Raw genomic sequence first — 16954 nt, 5'->3', positions numbered from 1 at the left:
AGGCTGTTATGCTTTGTCCTCCTGCGTGAGGCTTATAACACATGTTCTGCCACTTCAGGTTCCTTCTCTTTACATTATTAGCATTGTGCAAAGTATGCTGGAAAAAAAAAAGCATGCCACAGAAAGTAAAAGGGCCCTGGGCTCCAGAAACAATATACAGTGCCATTCATTAGCGAGGAGAGATCCTCACTAGAGTTGTTAAGGAACAAAATGCACTCGCAATGGTGTTAGTTACAAACAGTCTTCACTCCTGACCTAATAAAGAATCTTGGAGAAAAGCTTAATCCATCTAAAGATGTAAACATCAACAACATTGTCCATATCCTGGGTCATCAAAGGACAGAGAGTCCATGCATGGACCTGCTGGGGTTCTTGTATTTCATGGACCCACCCCCATTCCCCTCACCTCTGTATGTCTGTGTTTTCCCTTAGTCACCTATGCCTGAAGAAATAGAAATTTTAAAAAGGTGTATCCCAAATGCCTTCCCACATGTGTCTGTATCCTTTCTCACAGTCCCTCCGTACACCTCACATGCCCATTTCTTATCATGTTGCTGGGACCAGAGAGGATGATTGTCCCATAAAATCACCAGAGAGGTGATTATGCATTCACCTATACAAGAAGAACATGTGAATTCAACACATAAGTGAACTTCAAGATTTCCATCATCCTCTTCTAGCTTAATGTGTCTTATGATACCCCAAACAAAGGATTTTGGAGGTGCCTTGTCCCAGAAAACTGGGCCCTGGATATCTTAGTGCCCATTATCCCCTTTCCTTGAACTACTGCTGCTTCTGTAGCACAAAGCAAGCCTCCAACTTAACTGTCTTCTCTTTCCTTTGCCTCCCCAACTCTGTCCTCTAGGAAGAATCCCAAAATGCGCCACACCCATTCAATCTACAACTTCAGAGGCCTGGCTCCACCGCAGATGATGCAGAGAATGAAACACATGGATTGATCAACCCATTATCACACTGGAATCCAGTGGATGCACACACACGCACACACACACCAATACACACAGCAACACAAGACACAACCCCTCCCCCAGACACACACACACACACAGAGTCACACATCCTTGACAGTGTTTATTTTCACTCCATAAAATCCAAGATTACCCCCTCTTCCTGTCTGCATTCTTTTATGACAGGATCTGTCTTTCTTTCATTTCCTGTGCATAAGACCATGTGGAGTACTGACATCTGAATAATGTAGTAACTTTTCAGGAGTTCTGCTGTTTCAGGTAAAGTCCAGCGCACCACCATATTCCACTCGAAATCTGTGAGTCCCCTAGAGAAACACAACTGCATGTCAAAATGCATTTCCTCTGAGCAATAGTTTTAAATGTTTTAATTCTAGAGCCTGCCCAGAAAAGACTTGTGGCACTTGTTTCCATGGTTGGCAGCCTTGGAAACAAGTGCCACAAACTGAAGTTAATGATTCAGCCTCGCTTCTCAGTGAGTCTGGACACGGACTCTGCTTCCCTGGGCTTAAGACTCCACAGCTCTAACATGCCGAGCAGTGCAGTCTCTGATGTGCCTCTTTCAGCCCAAATGCCCTGAATGTACTGGATTCTGTCACTCTGTCTCCCTGTCGAGGAATTTCTACGTTTCCGAATGGAGCATCCATCCAGGCTCCCTGCATAGAGGTGTGTCCACCTCCTCATCCTGAGGATCAGTCATCTCTAGCTCCAACTGAACGGCTCACCTGAAATCTCTGTTCCCTCTTCAGGTGGCCTCATCCTCGTGCAGTATTGCAGGGGATTGCGCCACAGGTCCTTACTTATGAGCTATCAGAGGAATCAATTGGGAAAGGCCTCATCAGGGCTTAGACTGGTGAGCTAAGCAGCTGGAAACACACCGGGGTCATTCCTGATGTTTTCCAGGGAGGACCCACCTCAGCGATCCTGTTAGATCCTGTGAAGTTGTGGTCAGAAAACCAGTTGAAGCTGGTGTGGTGTCTGCGGTGATAGGCCTCACATTCATAACGCTGATACCACTGAATTGGAGTGGAATAAGGCCTGTATTCTACAGAGAGGGGATTTTGTGGGAAGTGGGCTTGATCCGACCACCCACCACCTTCCTTCCGCCCACGTTGGCAATGATCCACCTACCCACCACCTTCCTTCCACTGCCCCTCCTGGGAGGCCATCAGTCACCTGTGAGGTTCACGAGATTCTCCTTGGTAACCACTTTATTCCGGAAGTAGGGGTTGCTCGGAAAGAACAACACGATCTTGCAGACATGAATAGGATGCTTGGTTTCTTTCACCTGTCAGGACAAGGTGGAGAAAGCTTAAGTATCTTTTCAGGTGAGGTGCCCACTGTTGCTGACAGCAAGGAGTTGCTTCCCTTCCCACTCCCCACTAAACCTTCTGGCCTCAGTCTTCACGGCCTCACCTCCAAGTTGATCATGTAGCTAAGCATGTCTTCATCTTGGTCAGTGATCAGGGCTGACATCTGGGGGTGGTTCGCAATCTGACTTAGGTCAAAGAGCCTTCCCATGGATGGAAGGAAGAGCTACACGCAACAGGGAAGCAGGTCTAAGAGCCAGAAGGAACAGGGAAGAAGCTCTAAGGCTGGGGTACAGGATTTCTGAGATCTGCTTGAGTGTGTGACCTTCGTTTCCCCACCCCCTCCCCCGAATTAAGGCCTCGTGGGTTCACGGAGTGTGTATAATTCTGAGGCTGACTGGGGCAACCTGCAGAGGGCTGCTGCTGTCTCAGGAGTGGCAGAAGCAGCTTATACCCGAAAATGCCCTGTCCCAGATCTGACTGGCAAGGGGGAGCAACCGCACTCCCTTCTCAATAGCTCGATTGTCAGAAAAACTCTTCTGGCGAGAAGTCGCTTCTGCTCTTCAAAAAGACGACTCAAACTCCTGCTGCTCGGCATCAGGAAGGGTCTCTGTGCCGCAGGCCGGAGAGCAGGACCCGCGACCGCTCCGGCTTTCCACAGCCAGACTTTCACGCCGCAACTCGCAACTGGCAACTGGCAACTCACCGTGGTTTCCAGAATAGTCATATCCCCGCTGAGCTGCCCGTAAGTGACTTCCAGTTCCCCTAGGGCATCTTTCAAGTGGAGAAACAGAAAAAGTGCTGAAAAGGATACGGCATTGGCCCAGAAGCCGGGGATGCCCCTGATGATGGCGCCTCTGCGGTCCACGTGGGTCTTGCGCCTGAGCTCCAGCTTTTCCGTCTGCTGAGAAAAGGCCCTCCTGGCTCGAGCATTAACAGGCTCCAGCTCCGGCTGAACGGCCCGCAGCTCCTCCAGTGCAGACGCTGGCGTCATGGGCCCAGGCCCCGGCTGTGCCCGTTTGTCCTGCTGCTCCCGCTCCACATCGGCTTCCTCCTCGGCCACCACTTCCACTTCCGCCATTATGTCGTCGTCCACCAGCAGCGCCTCCTCCTCCTCCCTCAAGGCCTCCTCGTTGCTCTCCTGCGCTCGTGGGAGCCTGCGGGTGGCTTGGCGGACCCCCAGGGCGCATGCGCCGGACTTCAAGGGCGAACTGCCTCCAAAGGGCTGTCTGAGCGCGACGCAGACCGCAGGCCTCCCCCAGCGGCCAGTCAGTGCGAGGGTCCCTGGAGGCCACGCCCCCCGGCTGGCCTGCAGCCCCAGCCTCCTCGGGCAAGCCTCCCTGAGAAGCCCTGGGAGCTTGCGGCAGGCGGCGCTGGGTGCGGGCACACGCGGGCTGCCTGCCCTTTGGAATTGTGCGCATGGAAGCGCTGTGCCCTGACTGTCATCATGAGTGTGGCAGGCCATTGACCCACAGGGAACACATGAAGCATCTGAGTTCAGTCGGCAGGCCAGGTAGACGGTACTGAGTGTTCCAAGATCAAGATCGAGAGGAGAGAGAGGGGCACCAGCGCTGTCTGCTGGGGCGAGGGCTGCGGAGAGGCTTGAGGAAGTGGGCGGGGCAGGCGCCTGGGAGGACAGTTGCCTAGTATCTTGCTGGAGTGGAATTTGTCCGCTCCGGCGGTGGAAACTCTCGCTCGGACTCTTGCAGGTCTACGCACAGACAGGCTCCGAGTACCTTGCTTCCTCCCTGAGGATGCTGGACGCCCAGGAGCATTCCAAAGGACCTCGCGTCCAGTGCCCTGGACACACCTTGTGGACCCAGAGGCTACCGCAAGCGCAGCAGCGGCCGTGGTGCCTGCTGGCTGGGCTCTGTAAGACCAGGGCCTCCGCCTCCTGCTCCTGGGCTCCTGTGCACAGCTGACCCTGTTGGGGTCCTGGGCCCCACGGCAAGTGCCGAGGGCAGCGAGCCCGGTGGGGCTCCCCAGGAACCTTGGGTCCACGTAGGCGCCGTCTGGGGTTCTCAGCATGGGAGGCCCGCGGGCCTCGCGGGGAGTCCAGGGCTGCCGGGGTCTTGGGGTGGACGCCACAGGGCATGGTCTGTGAGAGCCCCAGGAGGGGCCGAGTTCAGGCTGGAGGCTCTGCAAGGGAGGGCGGCTGGGGCGAACAGCTAGGAGGCAGCCTTGCGGCAGGAGGCAGTGCTGGTGGTGGACGACATAACAGTGGACGTGGACGGGGTGGCCGAGGAGGAGGCTGACACTGAGGAGCGGCAGCAGGTGGACCAGCGGGCCCAGCGCCCTGGCCCCAGCAAGCCCTGGCCGGCAATGGACTCGCCGGAGGTCCTTCACTTGGAGCTGGGCTCCAAGTTCATGCCCCAGATGGCAGGGCATCTCCGGCTTCTGGGGAGATCCGTATCCTTGCAGGTTCTCAGGACTCAGGTTCATGGGATGCGGGGCTGCCCTCCCCTGCAAGGCAGGCACCAGCTCCCCAGACACGCTTTCCTCGCTTTTGCTGGCCCTGCCCCCAAAGGGGTGTATTAGGCCCTGAGCATATATAACCTCCGTCGCACCCACAAGAGCCCCATGGGGAGCACCAGGAGCGGCCCTGCGGCCCCTTCTACCCACAGCGGTTTCCTCATAGGGAGTCATCCACCCCTCAGGGAGTTCGGGAGAGGAGAACACCGTACACTCAGAGAGCAGCTGACCCTGCTCAGCAGCCAGCACACAAGGGCCTCGTGCAGCTCCAGAATCCCAAGGAAGCAGCCGCCTCACACCACCCAGCCCGCCCCCTAACCTCCTGACCACTTCTTCGGTAGCTGGCCCCTGGACAGCGTAGGCTTTCTCAGCCTCGTTCCACCCACCCCCAAGACCACCACAGTCCTGAAGTGCCCCCACGCCAGATACAGCCAGAGGACCACCAAAAAAGGGTGCCAGGCCAAAGGTCTGCCGGAGAGCCCTGCCCCACACTCTCTGCCTTCTTGCAGAGTTCCAGGGTGTTTCAGCACACACTCACTCAATCATCTGGAGGCTCTTTGACCAGAGGCAGATTGCACAGCACACCCAGATGTTCCACCCCCCACCCCCAGATCACAAGCCACCATACAGCCTTGCTTACTTGCTGAGCTGCATGACGGATTTGCAGGTCAGGCTGTGAAGCCTGGGTCTAGGGTAGAGGACAGGACTCAGGGGTTCCTGTGGATCCCAGGGGGCGGTGTCTCAGCGGGCGAGCTGGGTAGCGGAAATGCATGCTTCCCTCCGGCAGCTAGCATGCCCGCTTCAGCCAGGCTAGCTGAAATGGTCTCTTTGTGTCCCTACTTCTTCTCCCTTCATCACCAAGCAGGAGGAGGAACTCAGCCATCCCGGGTACCAGCAGCAGGATGAAGTTGTCCTTTCGTGCTAACCTTTACTTCCTCAGTGAAGTGATCATTAAGGAGTATCTCTTTGGCATCTTAGGTAAGTAGTGCCTTCAGGCACCTCAGGGGAAGTGGTGTGTGAGAGGCTAGGCCTGGCCTGAGCCTTCCCCACCCACCTCTCTCCAGGGTACAGGGTGGTTGATTCCACTGCAGTCCAGTTGCTGTAGGATCATGAAGGTGAAGCCCCCATCTGCAGAAGGGACACCAGCTACCTGAGTTTGTTCAGCTGGTTGGCTAATAATATGATAATATAGGGAAAGAGACTCAAGAAAAATTTGAGTGCCCTTCGGATTCCTTTAGACTACTCACTTGTAAATTTTTAACTTCTTCCCCCTGTGGTTCTGCTCAGTGTATTATTTGTAATTTATATTTGTTTCCTTATTTGCCTCTTGCAGAACGTTTGTCTCAAAGGACTTTATTATAATTTTTTTTAATTTTCCTGTTGGATATGTGAGCACTTTTTCTTGAATAGAATTTTTTATTTTATTTTTATTTTTTTCAGATGGAGTCTCACTCTGTTGCTCAGGCTGGAGTGGTGTGATCTCAGCTCACTGCAACATGCCCCTCCCAGCTTCAAGCAATTCCCCTGCCTCAGCCCTCTGAGGAGCTGGGATCAGGGGTTCGTGCCACCATACCCAGCTAATTTTTGTAATTTTAGTTGAGATTGGGTTTCACTGTGTTTGGCAGGCTGGTCTCAAACCCCTGACCTCAAGTGATCCACCCACCTGGGCCTCCCAAAATGCTGGGATTAAAGGCATGAGCCACCATGCCCAGCCTCTTTTGTTTGTTGATGTATTTTAACTCCTGTTCTATTTTCTTCACGTTCTCATATTGTAGAGTTATTGTAATAATATATTTATCTATTTACTCACTGCTTCAGTAGGATTTGAAAAGCAATGTTTCCATTCACTGAACACAGTGCTGTGAATAGGTTAAACCTTGGGTAGCACTGCCATCCTTTCCTTCATAAATTCTTCAGGAACTCTCATACTGTTTTCTCCCACCTGAGGAGAACATGCAGATATGAAAATTTGTGTGAGTGAGAAGGTATCAAAATATAATCTGAAAGACCAGTGAAGTTCAGAAATACAATTTTGCAGGTTTGCATTTTTAATTCACATAGTTTTGAAAACGTTATTTGCTGATAAATGAAATCCTGTATTCATGTTCATGTTAAAGACACACTGTGAATCATTTTCAAGAATGAAATGGCAACAGTCCAAGGCCATGTGCTAGTTTAGGAAGTAATGACACAGAGGTTCTTATGATGAAAAACCATATTTATTTAATGTATGTTTAGAGAGATTTCAGAAGGCATAAATCAGCATTTTTGCTTTTGTTGCTCTGGAGTTTTATCAGACTGTGATCAGACTGTAGCATGACTAGCTATAGTGGCTAGGCTACCAAAGTCTCTGGGCTGCAGTAGTTATTACTGAAGAAAGGGGCAATTAGTTTGGCTGTTTAAGGAGAGTGAACAACTGAGCAATTTCTACCCAAAGCCACAAATATTGTGATATTATGTAAATAGCTAGAGAAACATCAGTTAAAAGAATAAAAATAAGCAGTGAGGAATTACTATCACACTTGGAGTAAGGCTGGATAATATTTAATCAAAAAAGCATGCAATATTTATAAAATATAAATATATACTTTCACAGAAAAATGAGTAAAGATGCTGAATGGCACTTTAGTAAGAAACAGCAAAATCTTGAATGTAGTTTCCAATAAAATTGCTTTTTCTCCTCTGAATGTATATTAGAAATTTCTGCTTTCTTAACTATAATTATAGAATTTATTAAACAAAACAAAATTAAAAATCTATTTGGGTTCAAAAGCTGCCCAGAAAAAAATAACCATAATTTATTTTTCACATAGTATATTTTTGTAACCTAGGCCTTTAATTTAACATGTGTTTGTAACCTAGGGTACACATTATTAGTCTACATTCTCTCTTCAGAAAGAGTATTGTCAGTGGGATTCATTCTTTACTTAATAAGAAATGAAACGGAAGTCTTATGAGAATAATCCTATTTATATTAATTTAATGTAAATAATGCCTTTCTCATTGAACTTTGACTAACAGAAAGCAACATATATCAATGCATTTTAAAGCACAAAAGCCATGTTCAAGTAGAAATAATCATGTTAATAATTTAATATATTAATTTACATCCCTACCAATAATGCACAGACACATTTTGCTTTACATTATCAACAAAACTTATCACCTTTTATCTTTATAGTAATAGCCCTTCTTACATGAGGGTTCATTATTAGTTTTAATTTTCATTTCCCTCATGATTGGTGTTGTTGAGCATCTTCAAATAAACAGTTGTTCAAAAATTAGCCAGTCATAGTAGGGCGCACCTGTAATTCCACCTACTAGGGAGGCTGAGGCAGGTGAATTGTGTGAACTTGGGGGGCAGAGCTTTCAGTGAGCTCAAATCACACCCCTGACTCCAGCCTGGATAAAAGAGTGAGACATGGTCTCATAGAAATTAATAAATTACATAAATAAATAAGTAAATTAATATTAAACGTAGAATTGTCGGCCATTAGTATGTCTTCTTTTGAGAAATGTAAATTCAGGTCCTTTTCCCATTTTAGTAGTCTTGCTTTCTGTTGTTATTAAGTCACTTGAGCTCCTTGCATGTATTTATTATTCACTTTTTATCATATACATGATTTGCAGGCATGTTTTCCCAATGTGAGAGTTGTCTCTTCATTCTGCTAATTGTTTCCTTTGGTGTGTGGACATTTATTAGTTTGATGTGATGCAATCCAATTGTGTTTTTGTTATTGTGCTTTTTTAGCCTACATTTTGGGGATTATATAATTGAGGTTTCAAAAATAAAATTTAAAACACAATTAACACATTATTCACCTACTCTGCTTCTGAATATGTACTCAATTATTCAGCTACTCTACTTCTGAATACGTATTCAAAGGATGTAAAATGAGTATGTTGATGAGGTATTTGAACTCTCATACTTATATCAGTGTACTCACAAACGCCAAGGTATGAAAACAACCCAAGTGTTGATAAAAGATCAACATGTAAAGTGTGACAAGTATACACAATAAAATATACTATGCAGTAGATTTATTTGTGACAAAATGAATGGAATTGGGGCATTATGCTCAGTGTGATAACACAGACACAGAAAGGCAAATACAGCATGATCACAATTACATGTAAATTTCAAAACAGTTGAATGTATAAAAACATTGAATGAATATACCAGCTGTGGTGTCTGATGCCTGTAGCTCTGGCACTTTGGGATTGTGGTGGATGGATCTCTTGAAGTTAAGAGTTGGAAACCACAGTGAGCAACAGCTGTGGCACTGCACAATATAGCATCCTGTGCAACATAGCAAAATCCTGACTCTTCAAACAAACACACAAAAAGCAGTCAGAGATTGGAGTGTGGGGCAGTAATTTGAGTAAGTGGGGAAAAGGGAACTGTTTGTCAAACAGGAAAAATTTCGGTGACGCAGGAAAAAGTTCTGTTGATCTGTTGCACAAAATGTTGGTCACAGTTATAAACGTATATTTCAAAATTACAACAAAAGTAAGGCTACATATTGTGGCTCACACTTGTAATTCAGCACTTCTCATGGCCTTGGTGGGTGGATCACTTGAGGCCAGGAGTTGGACACTAGCTTGGCCAACACGATAAAACACCATCTCTACTGAAAATACAATAATTAGGCAGGTTTGGTGGCATATGCCTGTAGTTCCAGCTACTCGGGAGCCTCAGGCAGGAAAATCACTTGAACTCAAAGCACAGAGTGCAATAAGTTGAAATTGTGTTACTGCACACCAGCCTGGGCAGCCAGAGCGGAATTCCAACTCAAGAAAAGCATTATTGGAAGTGGAGAATTTAGGCCAGGTGCAGTGGTTCACTCCTGTAATTCCACCATTTTAGGAGGTTGAGTTGAGCAAGTAATGAGGTCAGGAGTTTAAAATCAGCCTGGAGAATATGGGGAAACCCTTTCTGTCTCTATTAGAAATAATAATAAAATTATATATTAGCCAGGCATGGTGGCATGTGCCTATAGTTGCAGCTACTCTGCAGGCTGAGGCAGAAGAATCACTTCAACCAGGGAGGCGGAGCCAAGATTGTTCCACTATACTTCAGCCTAAGTGACAGAGGGAAACTCAGACTCAAAACAAAACAAAACAAAACAAAACAAAAACAAAAAAAAAAAAAAGAAAAAAAAAAAAAAGAAAAAGAAACAAAGTAAAAGTTCAATTTAAATATTTTCACCACAAATAAATGATAGTATGTGAGGTAATGGATATGTTAACTAGCCCAATTTAATTATTTTGCAATGTATATATGTATTATAAAACCACTTTGTGTCCCATAAATATTTACATTTGTTCATTTAGAATAAGATTTTTAGAAAAATCAATTAAAATTAAAATGAACTTGGCTTTTAGTAGAGAGACAGTAATATATGCCTGTGTGTCCTTTTATTTTGACTATTTTCCTTCTGTTATTTGGGAGTGAAAATAGCATGGGAAGGAATCAAGAACACTAAAGCTCAATACATAATTTTCATTATTTGATTCATCTTGTTTTTTTCTCATTTTTTCTACCAAAGCAATGGAGACAGGTTTTTTTTTTTGTTTTTTTTTTTGTTTTTTTTTTTGTTTTTTTTTTTTTTTTGAGACAGAGTTTCACTCTTGTTACCCAGGCTGGAATGCAATGGCACAATCTCGGCTCACCGCAACCTCTGCCTCCTGGGTTCAAGCAATTCTTCTGCCTCAGCCTCCCGAGCTGGGACTACAGGCATGCGCCACCATGCCCAGCTAATTTTTGTATTTTTAGTAGAGACGGGGTTTCACCATGTTGACCAGGATGGTTTCAATCTCTTCACCTCGTGATCCACCCGCCTCGGCCTTCCAAAGTGCTGGGATTACAGGCGTGAGCCACAGCGCCCGGCCAACAGTTTTCTTACTCACACTTCCTTTTGTGTTTCTTCCTCATGAGAAATCACCACTGAAAATAAACCTCATGTACATTTGTGTATAATTTTTTTTTCTGTTTCTATGACCCTCTTTACCTTTGTTTTTACAGTTTTAAAAACATGTATTTACTTATTATTTACTGTCTCTTTGTATCTTTTTTGCCCTATCTCCAAGATCATTTTCTTTTCTTATTATTTTATTTTAGGAGATGAGAGTCTCTGACACAATCTCAGCTCTCTGCAACCTTTGCCTTCCAGGTTGAGGCAATTCTCCTGCCTCAACCTTCGGAGTATTTGAGATTACAGGCATGTGTGCACTGCAATGTTTGGCTAATTTTTAAATGTTTAGTAGAGACAGGGTTTCACTATGTCGGCTAAGCTGGTAATGGAACTCCTGTCCTCAAGTGATCTGCCCACCTCAGCCTCCCAAAGTGCTAGCATTACAAGCATAAGCCACCATGTCTGCCTTGATCATCTTCTTTACTTGAACTACACGATGCTTTTCTTAGTTCTGGATGTGCCACTTGCAACTCATTTACTTTGTTTTCCATGATACCACAACTGCTGGTAAGAGATGGCCCTTACACTGTTTTACTTCCTTTCTCTTTTAAGCTTTTTTAAAATTATTATTCAGGCATTTGCCATGTTACTAAGAATTATATCTCATACCTTCTTGTCACCAAATCTCATTCATCACTTGTTTGTTGCATATTCCTCAAACTGCCATATGCATTTTTGAAGCTGATTACATTCTCGTTTCTCAATTACTGTTTTCCTTTGGATTACATGGGTCAACTTTCCATTGATTTTTCTATTTAATTGTCTGTGTACTTTGTTTCAATTTATTTTATAGATCTCTGTTCATTAGACAACTCATTTCATTAGCATAAATCACTCTTTCTCCTTCCCTTTCTTTTTTCCATCCTCCCCTTTCTTATTTCACTTTTCACTTCTTTTATTTTTCTCTTTTCTACTTTTTTTTTTTTTCTTTTTCTCTTGAAGAAAGTTTTCTGTCACCCAGACTGGAGTGCAGTGATGAGAACTTCTCTCACTACAGCTTCAAATTCCTGGGCTTTTAAAATCTTTCTGCCTCAGTCTCTTCACTAGCTGGGACTATAGATGTACACCACCACATCTGACTTTTCATTGTTGCTGTTTTGAGACAAAGAGTGCTTACACTTTAAACCTGTAGTTTCACTGAAATCAACTAGTGTTATAATCTCTAGATTCCTATACATTGCGTCTTTTTATTATTTTTTATTGCAAGCATTCTAAGATTAAGATAGCTAAATTGAAAACTTCCCCTGAACTTTTACTTCCTACATGCCTCTCTCTGCCATTATTTTAGTACCAAAAATGCATCATCTTGATAACATAAAAACTGGAGACATTTCAAATATATTATTTTCCCTCATCTCTTTCCTGCTTTATTTACAGTAAATTATGTATGACTTGCAACTTACAAATTTTTTTATTTCAGTTTCTGCCTTCCAGTTGATGTCCTCATTCATTTTTCCCTAAATGATAGTATCGATACCTTAATTTACCTTCTGATTCTGTGTTACCCTATACAATTTGTTTTTCACGTAGTGTCCAGACATTACTCTTTTATTTAAAGGAATTGAAGATATGTCTTTTCTTTTTTTTTTCTTCTTTACTATTAACTATTACTTCATGAAGTGAGGAGCCATTTCAGTTTTATTTACTGTTATATACACAATTTGAACCTAAAATTCTGAGATATAATGAGCTCTCTATGCATCTAATGCTATAATAAATAATCAAACATTGTAATTTCAGTATTAAATTTTTTACACAAAGTCTATAGATTATTTATAAAACAAGATTTTAGTTGAGTTGCAGAAAAGCTTAGGTTATTTGTTCTTTGACTTATTCCATTTTTAACCACTCTAGCTATAAGACATTTATATGTGTGAACTTGACATATTCTTTTCTGTACTTGAGAGTCTGTTGAAGTTGTATGAATAAAATAATGTACCCTAACCATTGAATTAATATAATTAAATTTAAATGGTTTATATTTAAAACTTATTTAAATGTTTTATTACTTGAATTGATTATTTCATTTATTATTTGGATTCTTTATTATTTATAACTCAAATGATATGGGAAATAAACATGGGAAAATCTCAAATAGTTCATTATTTATTTCTTTTTTTTTCTTTAATCATAGAAGACACAAGCCATCTCCTCACTGATTTTGACTATACTTACAAGACAGTCATAACATTTCATATTTCTTTTCTCAATAAAATCTAAAGAGTGTGTTTTGAACTTCTTAGCAATATGCCTACAACTACTAATGAAATTGTTTTTATGAGGGTAATATTCTACAACATGAATATAATATTGTCCAAAAAATCACCTTTAAGTTTAATTATTTCACATCACTAAAGTAATAATAATATATAAGCCTTATATCATGTAGCCTAATTATATAGCTAATTTTTACATTGAAATAGTTTTGTTAGAGACTGTGAGATTAAAGTGGGTCAAGATGAAACTTGGTTATTTGTAACAACTACCATACTGTAGTAAAATAAATTAACTCTCAACATTTTTGGAAAATAATAAAGTTATATAACTTAAAATTTATCAATAAAATGCTTATTTCTTAATTATTTCTTATTACATGAAAGAGGGAATGGCACTCATGGTAGTGATGGAAGCAGTCTTAAATAAAATCTTACTAAATAGACTGGGTGCAATGGCTTATGCCTGTAATCTCAGCACTTTTGGAGGCACACGTGGACAGATCACTTGAGGTCAACAGCCTGGGCAACATGATGAAACCCCCCTCTGCTACAAATAAAAAAATTAGCCACATATGGTGGAGCATGCCTGTGATCCTCAGAATCAAACTTGAAAGACAGAGTTTGCAGTGATCAGAGATCATGCCACTGCACTGCAGCCTGGATGAAAGAGTCAGACTCTGAAAAAAAGTCCTCGTAAACATTAAAAATCAAGGTAAATTTAAGCAAGTTTCTATTTTATGCTATCATTAAAGTCCATTAGGTTGATAATTAAAGGTTATAAGGCAGAGAAAAAGAACCTCAGGTTTGATTTTTCAGAGCTGTGGAATCTAAGGGAGTGTATAATAAAGAAAGACCTGACCTTTGAGTTTGAGCAAGACAGTATGTGTCATTTTAGCCACCCGTCATCACCCACTCCATGTCTTCATAGTAAGGGTAAAGATTAAATTCTAGATGCAGTTTTGGATGCATGTGGGGACAGTAAAGAGCTTATCTCAAAAAATTGTGGTTGTGTGATTTGAATTGTCTGAGGGTCCCTTGGATACTGTTAGCTCAGATGCTTTTCTTCAGCCTACTTCAGAGTTTTCTCAGGAGCAGAGTTGACTCCCAGGAGGCATTTGTGGAAGGAATATGTACTAGTCAGAGCCACCTAGAGCAAAGGATAACAGTCAGGACCGCAGTACACAAACAAAATGTCTGGATGGATGTGGCTGGGGAAGAAAATTGATGTGGAAAATCAGATTCAAAAATCTCTCACAATTTACTGTTGTTTGTTTTGGTTTTGTTTTTAAATAGAGACAGAGTCTTGTCCTATGGTCCAATTTGGAGTTCTGTGGCAAGATTATAGCTCACCAAGGACATAATCTCCCTGGGTTCAAGTATTCGTCCCACTTCAGCCTCCTGAGCATCTCAACTTTTCTAAATTCTTTATTCTCTCATATAAGCCTCCCACAGTACAGACATGGAATACTATAACTTTTTTTCTTAAGGATGGGGCATTCATGAGAACCTCTGCTAGGGCAGACCAATTTTTTTTTTTTTTAATTATCATTTCTGTTTTTATAGAAATGAGATCCCACTATGTTGTTGAGTCTGGTCTCAAACTCTTGGACTCAAGCAATTTGTTCACTTAAGCATCCCAAAGTGCTGGAATTACAGGTATAAAACATCATGCACAGTCTTCAACTGGTATATCTAGAGAGCTATACATATGTCTACCATTGGATGCATGCTCAGAGAAGATCTTGAAGCTTTCGCTTTTCCCTTACTCTGGAGTAAACACTAGAGTTTCTCAAAGAGTCAATCTGCAAAGTCTGCGCAGTTTTTCTTTTCTTCCTTTTTTCTTTTTCCTTTTTATTTGCTTGGAGTGTTTGCCAAAAATGTGTAAAACACAGTAGATGGCCAATAAGATAGCAGAATACAGGTTAAGTGGTCCTACATAACACAAAATACAGACTACAAAAGTAGCTTTTGAGAGTTGCTAAACAAGTAAACAACCCCTAAATCTAAGCAATTGTGGAGGCCAGGAATCTGTTTTCCAGATATGCTGAATGATATCTAGTGTTCAGTGTTCAACAATAAAATACAAGGCATTCCAATAAACAACAACGAAAAAATGGCACACTCAAAGGGAAAAGAATGAAAAAGGCATGATACATACTAGGCAAATATTTTAATTCACTTCACTTCAATGTTCTCAAAGACATAAGGGAAACCAGAAGGAGAGTGTTTCAAAAATGTAAAATACTAATAAAAACATATGAATTATTTTTAAAAAGGAAATACATATTCTCTAACTAGAAGAGCTGAATTACATGCATGAACCTGCAAAAAGCATAATGAGGGAAGATGAAGATGGATAGTTTGATATTATTTAATCTAAGGAACAAAAAGAAAAAAAAAACACAGAAAAATGAATAAAACTAAGGTAGCCAAAGATCTGTATCAAGTATATCAACATATTTGTATTGGGAGGCCCACAGGGAAAGGAGAGAGAGGCATAGAAAACATATTTGAAGAAACAATAACTAAAGCTTCCCAAGTGTGCTATAGATACAAATCTACTTATCCAGGAATCTCAGATGGAAAACAAGAAACCCTAAGATGAATAAACTGAAACATATCCACACTGATATCCATATACTGAAACTGGAAAAACAAAAACAAACAAAGAAACAAAAGAAACAAATAGATAGAGGGTAAGACAGAACTGACCACATGCAAGTTTTCCATAATGACATTAACACCCAATTTATCACTAAAATTATGGAGGAAAGAAGGCATTGAGATAATATGTTTAAACTGGTGAAAGAAAAAAAGTTAATTATAAACTCAATGTCTAGTAAAACTAAACTTGGAAATTGTTATTAAATAGGACATTTCCAAGAGAACAGAAATAAAGAGAGTACGTCACTACTAGACAGCCTTTCAAAAATGATACAGGAAGATAGTAATGAATGAATAATAGACAGTAACTCAGATTCAAATAAAGAAATGAAGAACATTGATAAAGTAAGTGTACTAGGAAATATAAAAGACAATATTATTGTATTTATGGTTTCAGTGACTTTATTTTGCTTCTAGATTTAGAAGGGTAGAGGCCAGAGACAGTTATCTCACACCTATAATCCTGACCAAGCTGGTAGAATTCCTTGAGCCCAAAGGTTTGAGACCAGGGCAACGTAGTGTTGAACTTTGTCCTTACAGAAAATAAAGCTGGCCAGGGGTGGTGACAGGCACCTCTGCAACCAGCTATGTGGGAGAGAGAGGTGGGAAGATCCCTTGATCCTGAGAGCTCAAGTGTGTAGCAAAACATGTTTAGACTGTGTAATTTAGATTCTGTATCAATATAATAAAATAAAGAAGTGATAAAAATTAAAACAATAATTATATATGTGTGCTGTTAGCATATATTGTAAAACAAAAATTTTTGACCGAAAAGCATAGGAAGATAGAAACAGCACTATGGGAAAATGTGTTTTGTATAATGTCAACCTTAAGTTATTATAATTCACACCGTATTATTATAAATTTAACATATTTGAAAAGAATGACTTAAGCTTCCCAAGTGTGCAGATAGATACAATTCTACTTATCCAAGAATGTCAAATGAAAAAGAAAAAAACACCTTAAAGGCCACTAAGAAAGTAACTATTAAAATATACTGAAGAGAAATGTGGTATCAAAATGGTACCCTAAATAGCAAACCAAATTATTTCTTTTCAGTAATTATTTTAAGTGCAAATAAGTTAACTCAAGTTAAATGACATAGACTGGCAGAATGACTTTTTAGATATTTTAAAAGGGAGAGTAAAAAATTAATAAAAACAATTACCAAAATAGAGCTAGGGAAATTAAGCAAATAACAAAAGTGTTTCAATTCACCAAGAAGATACACTACTTACCTAATACTAACACTATTGCCAAGACAGATCCCCAGGATACATGACACAAAAGTGAACAGATTTAAAGAATTATACAGTTCTGCACAATTGCTA

General features: G+C 41.7%; 1 protein-coding gene across 1 annotated transcript; it reads right to left on the bottom strand.

The window, feature by feature from the left end:
- Positions 1-1786: 1786 nt before the first annotated feature.
- On the bottom strand, positions 1787-3377 carry LOC141582946 (testis-specific Y-encoded protein 3-like). The gene is made up of 5 exons (XM_074392399.1): positions 3111-3377; positions 2403-2480; positions 2163-2274; positions 1901-2031; positions 1787-1804 (listed from the first exon to the last, which is right to left on the bottom strand). The coding sequence occupies exons 1-5, from the start codon at positions 3375-3377 to the stop codon at positions 1787-1789; spliced, it is 606 nt and encodes a 201-aa protein (XP_074248500.1).
- Positions 3378-16954: the final 13577 nt, after the last annotated feature.

The sequence above is a fragment of the Saimiri boliviensis genome, chromosome Y, assembly GCF_048565385.1.
Source record: "Saimiri boliviensis isolate mSaiBol1 chromosome Y, mSaiBol1.pri, whole genome shotgun sequence".
Lineage (NCBI taxonomy): Eukaryota > Metazoa > Chordata > Mammalia > Primates > Cebidae > Saimiri > Saimiri boliviensis.
This window is presented reverse-complemented; position numbering and strand designations above follow the sequence as displayed.

What these genes read in the sequence shown, in the direction of transcription:
- LOC141582946 (XM_074392399.1), bottom strand. Translation starts at nt 3,377, where the DNA reads ATGGCGGAAGTGGAAGTGGTGGCCGAGGAGGAAGCCGATGTGGAGCGG. An exon ending in CCGGCTTCTGGGCCAATGCC is followed by an intron (nt 2,481 to 3,110) that starts GTATCCTTTTCA and finishes GACCTAAGTCAG; the next exon opens with ATTGCGAACCACCCCCAGAT. An exon ending in GAATCTCGTGAACCTCACAG is followed by an intron (nt 2,032 to 2,162) that starts GTGACTGATGGC and finishes CCCTCTCTGTAG; the next exon opens with AATACAGGCCTTATTCCACT.